General features: G+C 40.1%; 3 protein-coding genes across 4 annotated transcripts in view; 1 reads left to right on the plus strand and 2 right to left on the minus strand.

The window, feature by feature from the left end:
- LOC111322233 (ribosome quality control complex subunit TCF25-like) overlaps positions 1 to 17,339 on the plus strand; it is a 65,132-nt gene that overhangs the window by 31,539 nt on the left and 16,254 nt on the right. The window lies entirely within an intron of this gene.
- On the minus strand, positions 328 to 9,067 carry LOC148734409 (uncharacterized). Its single transcript, XM_088751640.1, has 2 exons — positions 8,964 to 9,067; positions 328 to 4,298 (listed from the first exon to the last, which is right to left on the minus strand). The coding sequence occupies exon 2, from the start codon at positions 4,276 to 4,278 to the stop codon at positions 475 to 477; it is 3,804 nt and encodes a 1,267-aa protein (XP_088607766.1). The 5' UTR covers positions 4,279 to 4,298; positions 8,964 to 9,067; the 3' UTR covers positions 328 to 474.
- Positions 9,926 to 17,314, minus strand: LOC148734410 (alpha-N-acetylglucosaminidase-like). Its single transcript, XM_088751642.1, has 7 exons — positions 16,797 to 17,314; positions 15,885 to 16,103; positions 15,061 to 15,325; positions 13,620 to 13,863; positions 12,809 to 12,970; positions 11,730 to 12,117; positions 9,926 to 10,889 (listed from the first exon to the last, which is right to left on the minus strand). Exons 1-7 carry the CDS (start codon positions 17,231 to 17,233, stop codon positions 10,331 to 10,333), a joined length of 2,274 nt encoding a protein of 757 aa, XP_088607768.1. The 5' UTR covers positions 17,234 to 17,314; the 3' UTR covers positions 9,926 to 10,330.

The raw sequence follows: 17,339 nt of genomic DNA on the forward strand, positions 1-17,339 counted from the left end.
AGAGCACGTTCATAATTTTCCTTGGCCTGTTACAGATCACCTAATGTATTTCTTATTGTAAGTACGCGCGACGTCAATATGCTGGAGTCCAAGCCTTTTCATCTGAATGTCTAGAGCACGCTCATAACTCTCCTTGGCCTGTTGCAGGTCACCTAATGTACTCTGTATATTACCCAAGTTATTGTTAATACCCACTACATCAACATGCTCGGGTCCAAGCTTCTTCATTTGAATGTCTAGATCACGCTCATAACTCTCCTTAGACTGTTGCAGGTCACCTAATGTACTCAGTACGTTACCCAAGTCATTGTAAGTACCTCCCGCATCAACATGCAAGGGTACACGGTTCTTCATTTAAACGTCTAGACCACGCTCATACCTCTCCTTGGCCGGTTGCAGGTCACCAAATGTACCATGTACAATACCCAAATTATTGTAAGTACCTGCCACATCAGCACGCAAGGGTCCCGCCTTCTACATTTCAATATCTAGAGCACGCTCATAACTCTCCTTAGCCTGTTGCAGGTCACCTAACGTACTCTGTACAATACCCAAGTTGTTGTAAGTACTTGCGACATCAACATGGTCGGGTCCAAGCTTCTTTATTTGAATTTCTAGAGCACGCTTATAACTCTCCTTGGCATGTTGCAGGTCACCTAATGTACTCTGTACATTACCCAAGTTATTGTAAGTACTTGCGACATCAACATGGTCGGGTCCAAGCTTCTTTATTTGAATTTCTAGAGCACGCTCATAACTCTCCTTGGCCTGTTGCAGGTCACCTGATGTACTCTGTACAATACCCAAGTTATAGTAAGTACTTGCAACATCAACATGGTCGGGTCCAAGCTTCTTTATTTGAATTTCTAGAGCACGCTCATAACTCTCCTTGGCCTGTTGCAGGTCACCAAATGTTCTCTGTACAATACCTAAGTTATTGTAAGTACCTGCGACATCAACATGGTCGGGTCCAAGCTTCTTTATTTGAATTTCTAGAGCACGCTCATAACTCTCCTTGGCCTGTTGCAGGTCACCTAATGTACTCTGTACATTACCCAAGTTATTGTAAGTACCTGCGACATCAACATGGTCGGGTCCAAGCTTCTTTATTTGAATTTCTAGAGCACGCTCATAACTCTCCTTGGCCTGTTGCAGGTCACCTAATGTACTCTGTACATTACCCAAGTTATTGTAAGTACCTCCGACATCAACATGGTCGGGTCCAAGCTTCTTTATTTGAATTTCTAGAGCACGCTCATAACTCTCCTTGGCCTGTTGCAGGTCACCAAATCTTCTCTGTACAATACCTAAGTTATTGTAAGTACCTGCGACATCAACATGGTCGGGTCCAAGCTTCTTTATTTGAATTTCTAGAGCACGCTCATAACTCTCCTTGGCCTGTTGCAGGTCACCTAATGTACTCTGTACACTACCCAAGTTATTGTAAGTACGTGCGACATGAACATGGTCGGGTCCAAGCTTCTTTATTTGAATTTCTAGAGCACGCTCATAAGTCTCCTTGGCCTGTTGCAGGTCACCAAATCTTCTCTGTACATTACCCAAGTTATTGTAAGTACCTGTGACATCAACATGGTCGGGTTCAAGCTTCTTTATTTGAATTTCTAGAGCACGCTCATAACTCTCCTTGGCCTGTTGCAGGTCACCTAATGTACTCTGTACATTACCCAAGTTATAGTAAGTACCTGCGACATCAAGATGGTCGGGTCCAAGCTTCTTTATTTTAATTTCTAGAGCACGCTCATAACTGTCCTTGGCCTGTTGCAGGTCACCTAATGTACTCTGTGCATTACCCAAGTTATTGTAAGTACTTGCGACATCAACATGGTCGGGTCCAAGCTTCTTTATTTGAATTTCTAGAGCACGCTCATAACTCTGCTTGGCCTGTTGCAGGTCACCTAATGTACGCTGTACGGTACCCAAGTTATTGTAAGTACCTGCGACATCAACATGGTCGGGTCCAAGCTTCTTTATATCAATTTCTAGAGCACGCTCATAACTCTGCTTGGCCTGTTGCAGGTCACCTAATGTACTCTGTGCATTACCCAAGTTATTGTAAGTACTTGCGACATCAAGATCGTCGGGTCCAAGCTTATTTATATTAATTTCTAGAGCACGCTCATAACTCTCTTTGGCCTGTTGCAGTTCACCCATCCTGAATTGTACACTTCCCACATTTAGCAAAATGGCTGTTTTGTTTAATTCTTTATCACTACTTAGTTCAAACAGTTTCAAGGAAATGTCATAGTACATCTTAGCAACGAGGAGTTCGCAGTGATTCAAGCAAATTCTACCAAACCGTTCAAAATGATTTAGCACAGCTGATGTTTTCACTCCAAGAACTCGTAATTTTTCTGGTGTGCCAAAAACGTCTTTAACGTTCGTGGCCAAAGCTTTCAAGTGCGGAACGAGTTGTTTGCTCGCTGCACTAGAGTTTAGCTCGTGCCAGGCTTCTGATAGTTTAATGTCTATGTACTGGTTGAAAGCTATTACAGCACCATGAACAGCTTGGGTGTAATCAAGATGGTCCTGACTCTCGCAAATTACAGATTTAATAACTTCATGAGTGACTTGGTGCACACCGATAAAAACGCCATTTTCTCTTTTTTCGAGCAACAGCAGTGAGTAGCCCTGGATCTGAACAGCAAGTTCTTCTCTCTCCACTTGCTTATCAATATTCAATACATAATTTATGAGGATATCGAGAGGCAATGCTTGGTGAGCACAGAGGGATAGAAAAGTAAACGCATTCTTTATAATACCGCCACTGTCAATGGCTTTCTCGACGGCCAGCTTTGTTGCCGCAGTCATGGACTTGCTGTAGCTTGGATTTGTCTTTGTCAGTTCCTTTTCAGTGAGGGCTCGCATTCCTCTTTTTAGCTTGTCTAGATACTCCTTCCAGCCAAAGTGAGAAGCCACACTCTCACGGATCTTCTTCACATAAGTGCCTGCGCTGGCAAGAGCAAGGGGTTGGTAATCTAACGCCTTCGCAACTCTATCTTCCATTTCTGAGTCCTCCAAGCCGGAGATATTTGCTAGAAAACACTTTGCATCGAGTGGCTTCATTCCTTTCATTATGGAGACATGCGAAATAAATGAGCTAGTAGAAGGGATAGACGAGGTATCCTGTGTTGTGACGAGTAACTGCCCTTTATTCCACTGTTCATTCCCTGATTGAGGTAGAAAGGTGTGTATGGCAGAAACACTTGTCACATTGTCAACCACCATGAGCCAGGATCCATAAAGGTGCAATTTTGTTGCAATCAAATCTTTGAGATTCTTGATCTTTTTGTCGATCTTCGTATCTTGGGAACTGTGAGTGTCAGTAATGTCGTACTCTGGACACTTGATCTGACGCGCCAATGAAACGTACGATTCCAATAGTGTTTGTGAATTTTCGGCATTCAAAGTCATCACAAACGAGGGGGCGCTTTCTTTGTCGTAAAACTTCTTAGCGACCAGACCAGCCAGCTGAGATTTGCCACTTCCAGGATTACCAGTAATGTACAGGAAGCTTAAACTGTTTTCGTTCGCTTCTCTCAGTTCATCCAACTGCTTCGTTATTTGAGCAACCTCGCCATTGCGTGGCGCAATTTCGTGGAGTGGTTTGGGTGGAAGAATACAAAATGATGGAGCTTCGTTTTTCAATTGAGCTTCAAGGATCTGGAGTTGATTTTCTGATGTTTCTAGTTTGTTTTGAGTTTCTTGAAGTTCTTGGAGGAGATGCTGAACTTTTTCCATAAGACTTTTAACCTCATAAGTCTGGAAACTCTTCTTTTCACAAATGGCTCGAATCTGCGAAGTTTGCAAACCAAGTTGCTTAAATGCAATCTCAATTCTGCGAACAGCAAGCCTGAACCGTAGATCGGACAACTTACCCTGCGGCATGTGAGCAAATTCTTCATTACGAATCTCTCTGAGATCATCTACATTCGAGCGAGTTGCTGCACTAAGTCCGGAGCCAATAGAATCGGAGTAAAGAATTGCAAAAAAGAGTGTTGTACAATCCCACTTTTCCCTATTACCGCTGATAACGTTTGCCATTTGTCTAGCATTTTTTGACTTGCTCTTTTTGGACTCGTTGTTGTAGAAAGCCTGTCCATTTTGGGGTGTATCATTCCACTCTGCCAGAGTTAGTCGGTAACGACTGTCCCATTCTTGTTTAAAAATGGATCTTAGTTCCTGAGGCAGGATGTTAGTGACGATGTGACAAATCCTGAAATAGTTTAGCTCTTCTCTGGTGTAGACATGAGATGTCATTTTTTACGTTGATTTGGTAGCTGTGAAACAAGCATAACTATTAAAAAAAAATTGTCTCCTACTTTGTTGGATTACCTTTATTAGCGAAGGCATGAAAAAGTTCAAAATACAATAACTTGAGATACAGTAACTGCACTTCCTTTTAAAATAGAGCCTCCACCCCACCACACCACCCCTGAAGGCAAGAATTGTGTGAACAGCCCTCTGAAAAGCCCACCAATATTTGAATCACCGATATTCAATAAATAAGTTTTTGAGAAGGTTGACTTTTTCCACCCCTGTGCTGACACCCCTAAAAATAAAGGAAGAAGTCACTGAAATAATGAACCTACAGGAACAGTCACAGCCAGGACTCAAATGGATACTCCAAAATCAGGTTTCCGTTTCATTTTCGAACTGTTCTCGTTCAGGTTCGATCATTGTGACTTACTATGGACCAGATACAAAAGTCAGGATTTAAGATGTGGACAAAGATAGTAAGAATCCCGTACAGGCCTGATTTCTATTGCATAAATAGCGCTCTCTACTGCGAGGATCGTGCATCGTACGTATCTGAATACCGCAGTTCAAAATATATGAACTGCATATATTCATTGTAACCAAAGATAGTAAATTAAAAGGTCGAGCGCATTTACCGAAAAATAATTTATTCAGTTCCAGTCCTTATTCGGAAACCTGATGTTGGAGTAACGATCATTGTCATAGACCCCTACGTCGTTCTTGTCTCGCCCTAATCTCAAGCCATACACATTACTTATAGCTTGCTCCATAGAGAGCGATAAAAAACAGGATAACGGCAACAACTCTTACTACATTCAGGCTTATTAAAATTTTCCCTAATCGCTTAGATCAAGGCGAAGACGACAATCGACCAATGCAATTTTTTAATTATAGAATAGTGAGCAGCAGCTCTGCGAACAGTAGTTGTAAAACTTCTTGTATTTTCCTACGCGTTTCGTCAAACTGTCGTAGACTTCTTCAGGGAGTTTTACAAGTATGACCAAACGCCTGTATTTATAAGCCAAAGTTACAGGGGCCGATGACCGTAAAGGCTTGGCCGGACTTACGAACAGGAACAGGCGAAGTTGTGAAAAATTTGTGAAAAATTTAACACGTGTAAGGCAAGGTGAGAAAAATATTTTGGTGGCCACGGTTTTAGCTAAAACCGTGGCCCCCAAAAACTTACTTACATAGATTAGCTATTGTCACAGTTTTCTTGTAACACACAGTACAATCTAAGTCAGTCAGAATATAACTGATATCCTTCTTGATACGGGCGTGACTGCAGTTGAACGTAGTCTTAAAGGCAAGAGTCCTGCTTGGCCGAGATCTATGTTTAAGCGGCCGGGAGATCTACGTCTCCCTGTCTTAGTAACGCACACCGTGAAACAGCGGCAGTAAAAACTTAAAAGGATAACCTCTAAGTTGCAGTCGCTTCCAAAACTTATCCCAAGTCTCACAGAAAGACTTAAAGGAAGAACTGTTTCTAGCATATCTCATAAGCTCCCCTTTTATAAAAGCTTTCTTGTCGCTAGAGGGGTGAAATGACGTACTCGAATGGTATGTGAGAGACATTTGTTCAGAGGCTTCTGATACGTAGAAAATTGCAGCACGCTTGAGGAATTATCCTTATACAGACAAAGATCTAGAAAAGAAATACTACTGTCGCTAATACAATGAGTAAGCTTGATTCGATCATTAGCCTTAAAGGCTCTCGACTTGCTCCTTCGCGAAGCAAGGGCTCCCAAAACTCCACTACTGATTGAGCTCGCAAGAATTGTATTCAACAATAACTATTTATCATCTGAATTCAGTCCGGATATTTTTCACCGAGTGTTTGGTATTGCTATGGGCACTCCTTTCGCCGTCATAGTCGCAAACGCTTTTATGTATTTTCACGAAAAAGATATCTTGGCGCCCTACTCACAATTCCTCGTGCTCTATAAGCGTTTCATTGATGACATTTTTGTTATTTGGTGTGGACCCAGGCATACCCTCCTGAAATTTCTTGGTATTAAGAGCACCAATATAAGAGCATCTATATAAAGGGTAAAAAAACCCGACGCCTCATGGCCTCAGACCCTCAAGGTGGTCTGCCTCTGCAATAGAACAGCCCCAAGACGATCATTTTCTCTTAATGATCGGTTGGAAAATTGCGTTCAAGACAGACGTTATATGCATGTTTTAATCTTCTATGTGTATCTATAAATAGGCTCCTTGCTTAATGAGTGTCAGACTTCAATGATTTCAAGAAAAATCTCGAACTGCTGATTCTTTAATGGTCTTTGATATGGTTCTGGTTTGAAAGCTTTCGTGAAAACTGTTTCACTCACAGCTGGAATGAATCAAAACTTTTAATTATCACTAAAATTAAACACTATTTTCATTTTCCTTCTAAAAAGGGGTTTACCCCTGTCTCAAGTGACTGATTTCAGTCAACTCGACCATTGGTAGGCCGGTTTCCAAAGACATGCTGCGTCAGTCGAAGTTTTTATAATTGATCAGCTTCGACCGAAAGACCTTTTCTCCATCAAAGTTAAAGAACGACGCTGTTAATGATGCCCCATTAAACTAAGAATTTAATCTAATTTTGTTATGAAGGCTTTCGTGAGAACTGTTTCACTCACAGCTGGAATGAAGTAAAAATCTTGTATATCACTGAAATCATGCATGTAATTAAACGCTATTTTCATTTTTCTTCTGAAAGGGGGTTTACCCCTGTCTCAAGTGGCTGATCTCAGTCAACTCTAACAATAGTTGGCTTCCAAAAACATGCTGCGTCATTCGAAGTTTCGCTTTGACTCTAGAATGAATTATAATTTGATCAGCTCGGACGAAGACACCACTTCTCCATCATAGTTTAGGAACGGCACCAATTAATGATGCCCCATTAATCAAAGAATTCAATTCTGTTTGCATCTTAAACGAAGGACAATGTCTTGTGTTGCTTCGATAACAAACAAGAATCGCTAAGTAATGCGCGCTATTAGCTAGAAATACTTTTGCATAACGTCACGGCCATTAGGTTATTCTGTTACTTATTCGAACGAACTGCTAATCTCTCTTTGCCCCCTTCAATAAGCGAATTCCATAGATTTCTATAACTACATGTTCAACACAATTAGCACAACACTATCAAACATCACGCTTGCTGGAGCATGCGCCGTCAGCTATCGTGGTGATTTGAGGGCTGACTTAAAACTCTGAGTCATATTGGAAACGATCCGAAATGCAGCTCAAAACTTATTTATCACTGACATATATTTAGTTGAACATTATTTTATTTTTTTCTCCTGAAAGGGTTTTTACCCAAGTCTCAAGTGACTGATCTGTCTCAATCAACTCTAAAGGTCAGCACACACGAGGGGACTAGTCCCTACGACTGGTCCGTGCGACTAGTCCCGGCGACAAGTCTTTGAAGGGTTTACACGAGGGGACCGGTAGCTTTTCATTGTAGCACTATTAAACATCAACGCAAACGAACTACACTTATTCAGTCGGATCATTCATGCTTTTACGTGTTCCGTTTTTGTTTTTTTATTTTATTTTTAACAGACACAGAGTCAAATAGGGTAAAAATTCCATCAAAACGGCTCCAAGACATCTGTATATGTTTACAAAACTAGAAATAGTTTTTTATTCTTCAGTTGTAGAAATCTAGAAGTCAGGGAAAATTCATAGAAACTGCAATGTTTACAAAAACCGGAAGTCACGCATCATGCTGATCCGTGATTGGCTTATTTACCGTTTAGTCGCAGGGACTGGTCGCACAAACAGTTCACACGTAGGGACAAACATTTGTTTCATGCGACAAGTCCCTGCGACTGGTCGCACGAATTCAAACCAGTTTGAATTCGTGCGATCAGTCGCATGGTCCGTGCGACCACAGAAATGTGTAGTTCACACGAAGGGACTAGTCGCATGAAACTGGCCGCTGCGACTAGTCGCAGGGACTAGTCTCCTCGTGTGTGCCGACCTTTACGTATCAAACCATCAGAGATTTCTTCAATCTTATTATACTTGATTAGAACATTCTGAAGAGTGGATCACTGACATTTAATTAAACACTTTTTTCATTTTCCTTCTGAAAGGGTTTTTACCCCTGACCCAAGTAAACCGAGTTGGTTTCCAAATGATCCTGCGTCAGACGAAATTCCGCTTTGATTCTAGAATGGATTATTGTAGATCAGCTTAGAGACTGAGAGGACTTTTCTCCTTCACAGTCCAGAGACGAAGCTGATAAATCAAGTCATATTAAACTAAGAAATTAGAAACTGTTGCTCATTATGAACGAAGCTGATAAATCAAGTCATATTAAACTAAGAAATTAGAAACTGTTGGTCATTATGAACGAAGAGGTACTATTTTCACTGTCTTAAGTGTGTCATCATCATCGATGGAATAAGGAAAAAAATAATCAGCAGTAAACATCAAGCGATGTAGTGTTAAAGAATATATTTGGGCTCTTTTCTTGACCGGCCAACTTCAAATGAACTTCGTAGTTTTCCGCTAACATTCTCTTCGTCTTGGAAATTTCCACTCGGTTACCGAGATTATCGGAAGCGAGCAAGAGTGTTGCAACACAGCTCTAAGTTTAGTCCAAGTCAACACTTCTGGTTCCAGTCCGCATCACTCGAATAGACATAACATGTTTTTTCCACTCTTTCTACAGAATATGCACTTACCGTTTCAAATCTTTCCTTCCACAAATCCAGATTTTACGGATAAATTCAACGTGAGGCAGAAACTGCTCGCAGTGAGTTTCACTTCCGATATTGACCGAGAAATTTGATGGCGTGAGGAAATTGGGACGAGACAGGGTGCAACTAGCTTGACATGAAACTTTGGGGGCTTTTATTTTGGCTGATTTGCAGACTAACCTAAATGCTCAAAGAAAGGTTACGTTCCGCTAAAGAAAAGGAAAAGGAAATTAAAAAAAAAACATACTACACCGTAAATATTTATCACATTTATCCCGAAAAAAAGCAGAAAAAAAAGTATCTTGTGTAGTGGGCTGGGAGTGGGAGAAGCCTTTTTTTAATTTTTATGTTGTGGCAGTCCTTTTGGCAAAGGCGTCTCCTTCAAAAGTCAGTGAAATACGTTTAATCTGTTATTTCTGCAGTAATTAGAGAAGTCATAAACTATCACTTAACATTCCCTGTTCAAAGGACACAGTTGGGTCTGGGAATAGTGGGCCCTAGTTCTCAGGACTGAAATGAGTTTCAAATCTTCAAACAAGGGCATAACCAGGATATTTCGAGGGGGGGGGGGGAACACTGTGTCAAACAGAGGGTAGTCACCACATTGACCTGTCAACCTCCATGTTGTGTGTTTTCCTTAATGTGATAAAAAAAGGCTTACAAAGGGAGGGGGTCACGGGGGATCTGGATCTAGGGTTTACAAAAGTTTTATTTGTTTTTCCCAAATGGAGGAAACCCAAAGGTGACCATTCTACTATTTATAATTCACTTACTGTATGCATAAATATCAAGCTATATAAACTGATTAGAGTTGTCTTCTGGTAACATTTTTCTGTCTTACTGGAAAGGATCATTTCTAAGCTTCTTCGCTAATTCAGCTATCAAGTCAGGATCAGGGAAAGCGGAAAATGTACATCACATAAAAATTTATAGCCATAGACACAAACTTCAAAATGAAATATATAACCCTGTATGTATTTCAGATTTTACCACTCCACAAAAATCCTTATTGTAAAACAATGTTTTAGTAATGAACTTGTCTTTCTTGACAACAATTACTTTTCTTTAAAAAATTGGAGAAAACCAGTAAAAATCTTTACTGCAATATCACATTTTACCATAATCTACTTTTCACTGACAGTAATTTAAAAGTTTCTTTAAAGAAATGGCTTTAGGTCATGTATATCAACTTTGTGCATTGTAGTCCTTGGCTACATTACTATACTGTGCTGAAAACAATCAATATTTTGCATTTCTATGAATTATTCAATGACCATTTATCTGTCAGTGATGCACTTTGGATGTCCAAAGAACAACAAAAAATCTCTTAACTTTTTCAATTTTGTTACGTATTATGCAAAAACTAAATACTTCTTGGGCCTGTACTTTCCATGCAACTTCTCTGCAATGGTCAAAGTGTCACCGACAGGAGCATCTGGAAAGGATGCTGTGTCATGTGTCCATTTTGTTTCCTGAGCTAAAACAGCAGCATTAAACTTATCACGGTTAAAGGAAGTTCCATTTGAAATTGCATCAACAAGGTAAGATGCAAATAGCTCCCAGCGTGGTCTGTAGTAACTGTTCACCAGTCCACCCCACATCTTATTGGCATAGTCATCAATATTCCCACGAGGACCCCACAAAGTAACCTGGTTACGAGCATTGTACTCATATAATTCTCTTTCCTGAGCATTTGTTGCAAGGGCCTTAGCACTGTTGAGCCAATGTCCAAGCAGGAAGTACTGGTTTGATGACAGAATTGTATCCATGTCTTCAAATAGATTATACAGCTTGGCAGCAGCAGCCTGCACTGCAGATTTTGATTTGATCTTGTAGCCGGCGATCATGTCATTATAGATGGTGATGGCAATAAGTTGCAGGGACTGTCTTGTTACATCCACCAGGTCATATCTTAAAAGAGTGAAAAGGTCAACTTTGGTTACAGCAGCTGCTGTACTGGTAGCTACAGGTGTTACTGGTAATGACAATATATCTTAAAACTGGAGAATAACCCAATGTTGATGTATGTATGTCCTAATCATAAAGAAAAGGGATGCCTAGAGTGTCAATTAAAACTATTTTTCAAGGTGTTAATACCTCCACAATGAACAACAAGATGTCAGCAAAAAGGATCAAAATCTATCATAAACTACTTCACATCCATCTTCAAACAGAAGGATCCCAGTTATGCTACCATAATCAAGTTCTTTGTTTAAAAATCTACTAACGAGACCGGGTAAGAAGAAGAGATTTTATAGTAAACACATTGGGATTATGAATGGCTGATGCTGATGACCTTCTTATATGACCTGGGTTATATGACCTGCTAAATAAGCCACCTGATGAGCACTAATACTTAATTATCCATTACATACAGGCCTGTATAAATTGGTGTATAACAATGGGCTGGATCTGTGTACAGTTCCCGTGCATAACACATGTGCAACATGCCTACTGCATGTCACTGCACACCCATGCTTATATAATAAATATATATACCAGTGAATGCAAGATAGGTATAAATGACACAATATCAATCAACTCGTGCTCATTACATGACTGTGCTCAGACAAAAGTGCGCGAGTTGAAGCAAAGAGATTGGACTCTGACTTGGATGTAAATTTTCAAACTAGCGCAAGCATGCACTCTATAGAATCAAGATTAGAATCCATGCATTGAGAAAAAAGTGCATGTTTCAAGACCAGTGCTAGTGTTGTGCATGTGTACTATGAAAAGCTAATGTATTATCACCTGAATGGTTCCACTGAATTGAAGGTTTCTGCTGTAAGTATCATCGCATCCCATGCATTCCACACATCTTCAGGCTTGTACCACAGGTTGAAGCTCAAGTTAAGTGATGGACGGTTCACAATGACTGAACGAACATGATCTGCATGTCCATCATTGCAAGTGTAAACACTTTGTGTCAGCAGCATCCAAGCATTTAGCGAGTAGTTGCTAGAGCCACCATATCTCCTGTTGGAATATTCCTTCACCCAAGAGGGAATATCCACTGCTTCTGATCTCCAACCCATCTCATTCATTAGCTCATAGACAACATCATTTTGCTCAATTCCTTCTGGCGTTAACCCAGTGCCAATCATGTTGGAGCCTTTATGTGTACGGGCACTGACTGGTCCTGGCAAAATGGCAGAATCAAAGAAAAGTTAAGAGCAGATAAGGGGATAGAGGGGAGAACTTTCAGAACAAGTATATTAGTAGTGCTGTGATTCACAGGCACACCAGTATCTGATATAATGATAGATGCAGCAATCTGTTAGGAACAGTGATCATAAATGAACATAAAACTGTTTCATAATAACTATGACTGCAAAGAAGAAGCATGTCAAGGAAGATTTGCCAAATAATGTTCTCACTTGGGTTTCATTGATAGAAAATAATTATAGTTTTTTCACCCATTATCATCATACCTCACCTTATAAATTTTCATATGGTACACCATGATTTAAATTAAGGAAGTTCCTAACTGATTTTATTTCATATACCCTCCCTGGAAACAGAGTTTGTGTAACTGGGTATGACAGCTATTAACTAAAAGTCTTCAACAGGATGGAAGAGGGGGGGAGGGGGGAGGGGATGTTTAAAGAAGCATGTCACATGCTCCCAGGTGAATTTCCCTGGGTACCTTGTCCAAGAGTTATCTCAGTTAAATGCTCCATTCATGCAAATGCCCTATAAAAAGCAAGACTGAACTGGTTAGGGGTTTGAACAAGTGTGTCACACAATCCCAACTGAATTTCCCTGGGATACAGGGTTATCCTACTCATAATTATACCCCATAAATAAAAACATTCCATGTCAATTACTACCTGTAGTGACATTTATGAAGTTGCCATAGAAACCAATATTTCCCCCAAAGTTGTGCAGCATACACCAAATGAATGGCTGTCCATAAAAGGACTCTGTTCTTTGCCAAACGGGATGAACATCTGCATACAAATCTAGGACAATCATTTGACCTTGAGGCACCCCTTCAAGAAAAGAGAATGCATTTAATATTGCAAGCCATAGGTATACAATATCAGTTATTGCTAAGTAGTCAATTATCTCAGTCTTGAATTCACAAATTATGACTTCCATACTCCAATTTATACAAATAAGTTTTTTCAGGTGAAATTAGTATCATTTCTACCCATTGGCCATCTGCAGATGTTTCTTCACTCTCATTCAGTCAAAAATTTGGTGATCACTGTATCCCAAATGATGAACACTTTTGGCTGGAAAATAAGTGTCAGCAATCATGACTTATGTAACAAGTAAATGCAATCATTTGGCAGCTTCCTTTAAAGGTTTTACTACAATTTTTTTTTTCCAGAAGACATCTATTTAGTTGAAATTTTTATTCCATTTGGAAGCCTTGCCTTTCATATCTTCTCAGAGTAAGTGTAATGTTCATGTCATCTGATGTATACTGTATTTATTTGTGTAAGTCGACCTTTTATGTCCAAAAAAATCAACCCAAAAAAATCACTCTTGACTTAGACACGAGTCATACACAAAGACCTGACCCAAGGAATCCAAGAAATTAGCATGACAATTTCCTGAAGTCCATTAGGTAAACATTTTTCCTTGAAGTTTCACTGCTGTTTATGGTTAAAAAAACACTTGCTAGTCTGTTACCTTGTAACAATGCCTTGATTTGTGGTGGCTTCCAAAATCCTGTGTCCTGGAAAAGCCAGCCTTGCATAAGCCAGGTGGCATTAGGATCTCCAGCAAGCATTCCTTCATAAACTGCTTTGCTGGCACGGGACAGATATGAAGGATCACTTGATCGTGGAGTCATCTCATTGAATGTGTCAGCATTGTAGATATGTTCTGTGCCAAATTCTGAAATCAGTGCATTGATAAAGAATCCACCAATTTTCTGAAACAGGTGTAATACGCCGTAAGTACAGCACGAACAAAGCATACCAGTGGAAAAGAAAAAAAATGTTTTCCACCCATCTAGGTTGGCCCATACAAGAGAAAAATTAACCCTCCACTTGAGAAAGGCTCTCAACTGAAGACCTTAGGTATGGTTTCATCTTATATAATAATAATAATAATAATAATAATAATAATAATAATAATAATAATAATAATAATAATAATAATAAAAGTCTTTATTCCATCAAGATAAAACTACATATCTTATGTTACAATGAATTTGGAAAAACTACAGAAATCTACATACATATTAAGTATTGAAAAGTATGTCATTACAATAAATGGAGCTTAAATATCAACCTATTTACAAAGGTGTTCACATCGTAAGGAGAAAATCATTTCTGGTCACTCTTGGAAGTGAAAGGGTGAAGTGCTAGAGAGACAGAGATAAGCTCAGGCAGCTGTGCAGATAGGCAACTCTGGGTTCTGTATGTAAACTTTTAAGGATGTAGAGAGCACACGTTACTTAAAATTAATTTAGAAGAATATGCTACCTCTCTATAACATCAAGAAATGGTTAGAAATTCTAGTCTTCTCAGATAGGGATGAATAAATGGAGGTCCCGTCTCCTGCAGGGTTAAGGGTAGGAGACGTTAATTTCCCATGCACAAGAATACTGTGTGAGTGACGTCCTCCCCTGGGGTAGGATGGGTGGGTACAGATGTAGAGGGCCACAGGATCATCAGTTTAACTACTGTCACATGCTACGTCCCTCTTGAAATAAAGTCTATTATTCAAGTCTGTTGTTCCACTTATAGTACCGGCAGGAATAGTGGCATTACATGCATGTAAATCTGTCATATTATGTACAATTTACATGCAAATTAAGCACAGGTAAAACAAATATGTGAAAGAGAAAAATATTGTGCACATGTAATTTACATGTAAGTCCCCCACCATGCAAGCTTTTTATGCAAGTGTAGTCACTGTAATTCCTGCGGGTGGTGATGTATGGGCTATTCTAACATCTTCAGGCCACAAATAAAATTTACCTTGGATTAGTGCTAATTAGCTTTCAAACAACTGGGCCCAAGAGTGTCTACATCTTTTCAAATCAAACAACTTTGGGCCTTGATACACAAATTTCTTGTGTAGATACATAAGATCACTTGAAGTATTAGAAAGTAATACCTACCTTAAAAAGAGGGTCAGAGGGATCCAAGAGATATGTGCAGCAGTATGTACTATTGAATTTGCCCCAGTCACTAAGTCTTGAAACATTTGCCTTTGGATATACTCTGATCAAGCCTTCTGGAACATGTCCTGCAAAACCTGGCAGCACAGGTGTCATACCAAATGCTCGCATCCTGTCCAAGATTTTGTGCTGCAGTTCCAGCTGATTTGTATGCCATGATGAAGAAAGTGGGCCTCCCCAGCCACGCATGTTACCCATTCTTGCCCTGCAACAAGGTCACAGAGACATTTTTACCTGAATTGGCTGTGTAGCATCAATGAAGTGCTAAGGCATAAATCTTTTTTCATTTTTCCCATAATAGTTGTTCTTGGACACTGGAACTTTTATGCATGGGAAAACATTGTCCCCTGACCAAAGGTTTCAGAAGTAACAGATTTAGAGAATGTAAGGGTATTATTTGCTTTGGTCTGGACCAAAGTTTGTGTCCCCCGAACAGAAGTACCATAAGTCCTTGAGTTAGCACCTTCAGCATTTCCTATTTTAAATAAAGGATCAGACTTGGTGTGCTCCCAAATTGAAGGAGACCCTCATCTCAGGGAGAGGGATGGCTTAGTTTCTTATTCTGTACAATATGGTTTAATCATCCATAAAGATGTGGAAGTGCTCGAGGCAGCTCATTTAGAGGGGGTGCTTAGTTAACATTTTGGTCAGTGCAAGAGGTGCTTACTCAAAGAAGGCACAAATTACAAGACTGATTTAAGTACAAAGAGACTATTGTGACAATTTACAAATATCAAAAGTCACTTCACTAACTGTGCTCATACCATGCCAGGAAGGCAGGTCCTCCAAAATGCTGATCAAGCTCTTGTTCAGTGAGACCCACTCTCAAATAGACTTTTTGCCAGATTGCTTCCTGTCCGTTGAATGCCAGTGGCAGATTTATGCCATTCATGGCCATCCAGTCTAATTCACGCTCCCACCGAGTCCAATTCCACCAAACAAAAGAGTAACTCACAGTGCACACATTCTGGTAATAGCGAAATCTGACAGAAGTAAATTGATCAAGAATATGATACACATGGTAACACTTTGAGGGTGTGGAAGTTGTGATATTTCACTAATTTTTTCATTTTACAATTCGGTTAAATCCACATAAAAAAAGAGTTTCATTTACAGTCAGGTACATGTACTTATCAATTTCGTTCCTTCAATGCTCCCATCTCGTTCTATATACACGTAGAAAGTACTTATGATGGATCTTTAAGATGTCTACGCAATAACAAATCCAGACCACAACACCACAGAACATGGGGTTCTTTAACATCCCCTGCTAACCAATACAGAGAAGATGCAGGAGATGGGGCGTACAGTTTATATTCCTCATCAGAGAATACAAGAAAGTCTTACTATTCGCAGATGTCATAGCAAAGGCAACCCATTCTCCTCGTGTCGTTTAAGGGGTGTTAATCCGGCCTGGGGTTCGCACCTTCGACCTCCCACACGGCAGTCTGGCACTCTACATCATGAGCTACTTTCCATTTAAACTGCTACTTAATAATCTAAATTGGTAAGCTTATGGTCCACCTATAACAATTTTTTCCTAACAAGGTTATTTAAAAGTCCAAAAACTAGTGACAAGAATTTAAGGCCCAATTTAAAAGCTGACGAGGTGTGTCTCTTCACAGTACGTGTCCTATTATAGGCCACGAAGAGTGGGTGAGGCAGGCATTACACACCTGTTTGGACTGGTAACTATAACAGGTTGTTGCACAACAGGAAATGGTTCTGGTATCTTCAACTGATCACCACTCCATGAAATATGTGCGTGACAGCTGTATTTGAGAAAGTGCTGAAACCCCAGAGCTGCAGCAACACCTGTTGTTCCAGTTATTACAAGTTTTCCCTCTTTGGTATCGGAGACGTATTCAAAAGTGTCCAGATCTGGATGCGGTCCAAGACTAGAGTTCACCTTAATGACAAACTTGGAGGCGTACTTTGGAATCAGACGAGCAATTAGGTCGCTCACGGCTTGTTCCTGCACTTCGCTGGGGGTTTTACTCTTGATATGCGAAAATTGCTTGAATCTGGAAGTGTAGGTGTCCCATACACAAGAAACGTGGAGAAACATCGACGCATATGTGATGAGGACAAGAATAGATCTCAACCCAGCCATGTTCGTCTCTTTCGCTTTCTTCCAGAGGTGGGCGACTTCCCGGTTTGCACGTTACACCGCGTGACACTTCAGGCGTCATGCAGGCGTGGCGGCTAAGGGAAAAGCG

Source organism: Stylophora pistillata, chromosome 3, assembly GCF_964205215.1.
Source record: "Stylophora pistillata chromosome 3, jaStyPist1.2, whole genome shotgun sequence".
Lineage (NCBI taxonomy): Eukaryota > Metazoa > Cnidaria > Anthozoa > Scleractinia > Pocilloporidae > Stylophora > Stylophora pistillata.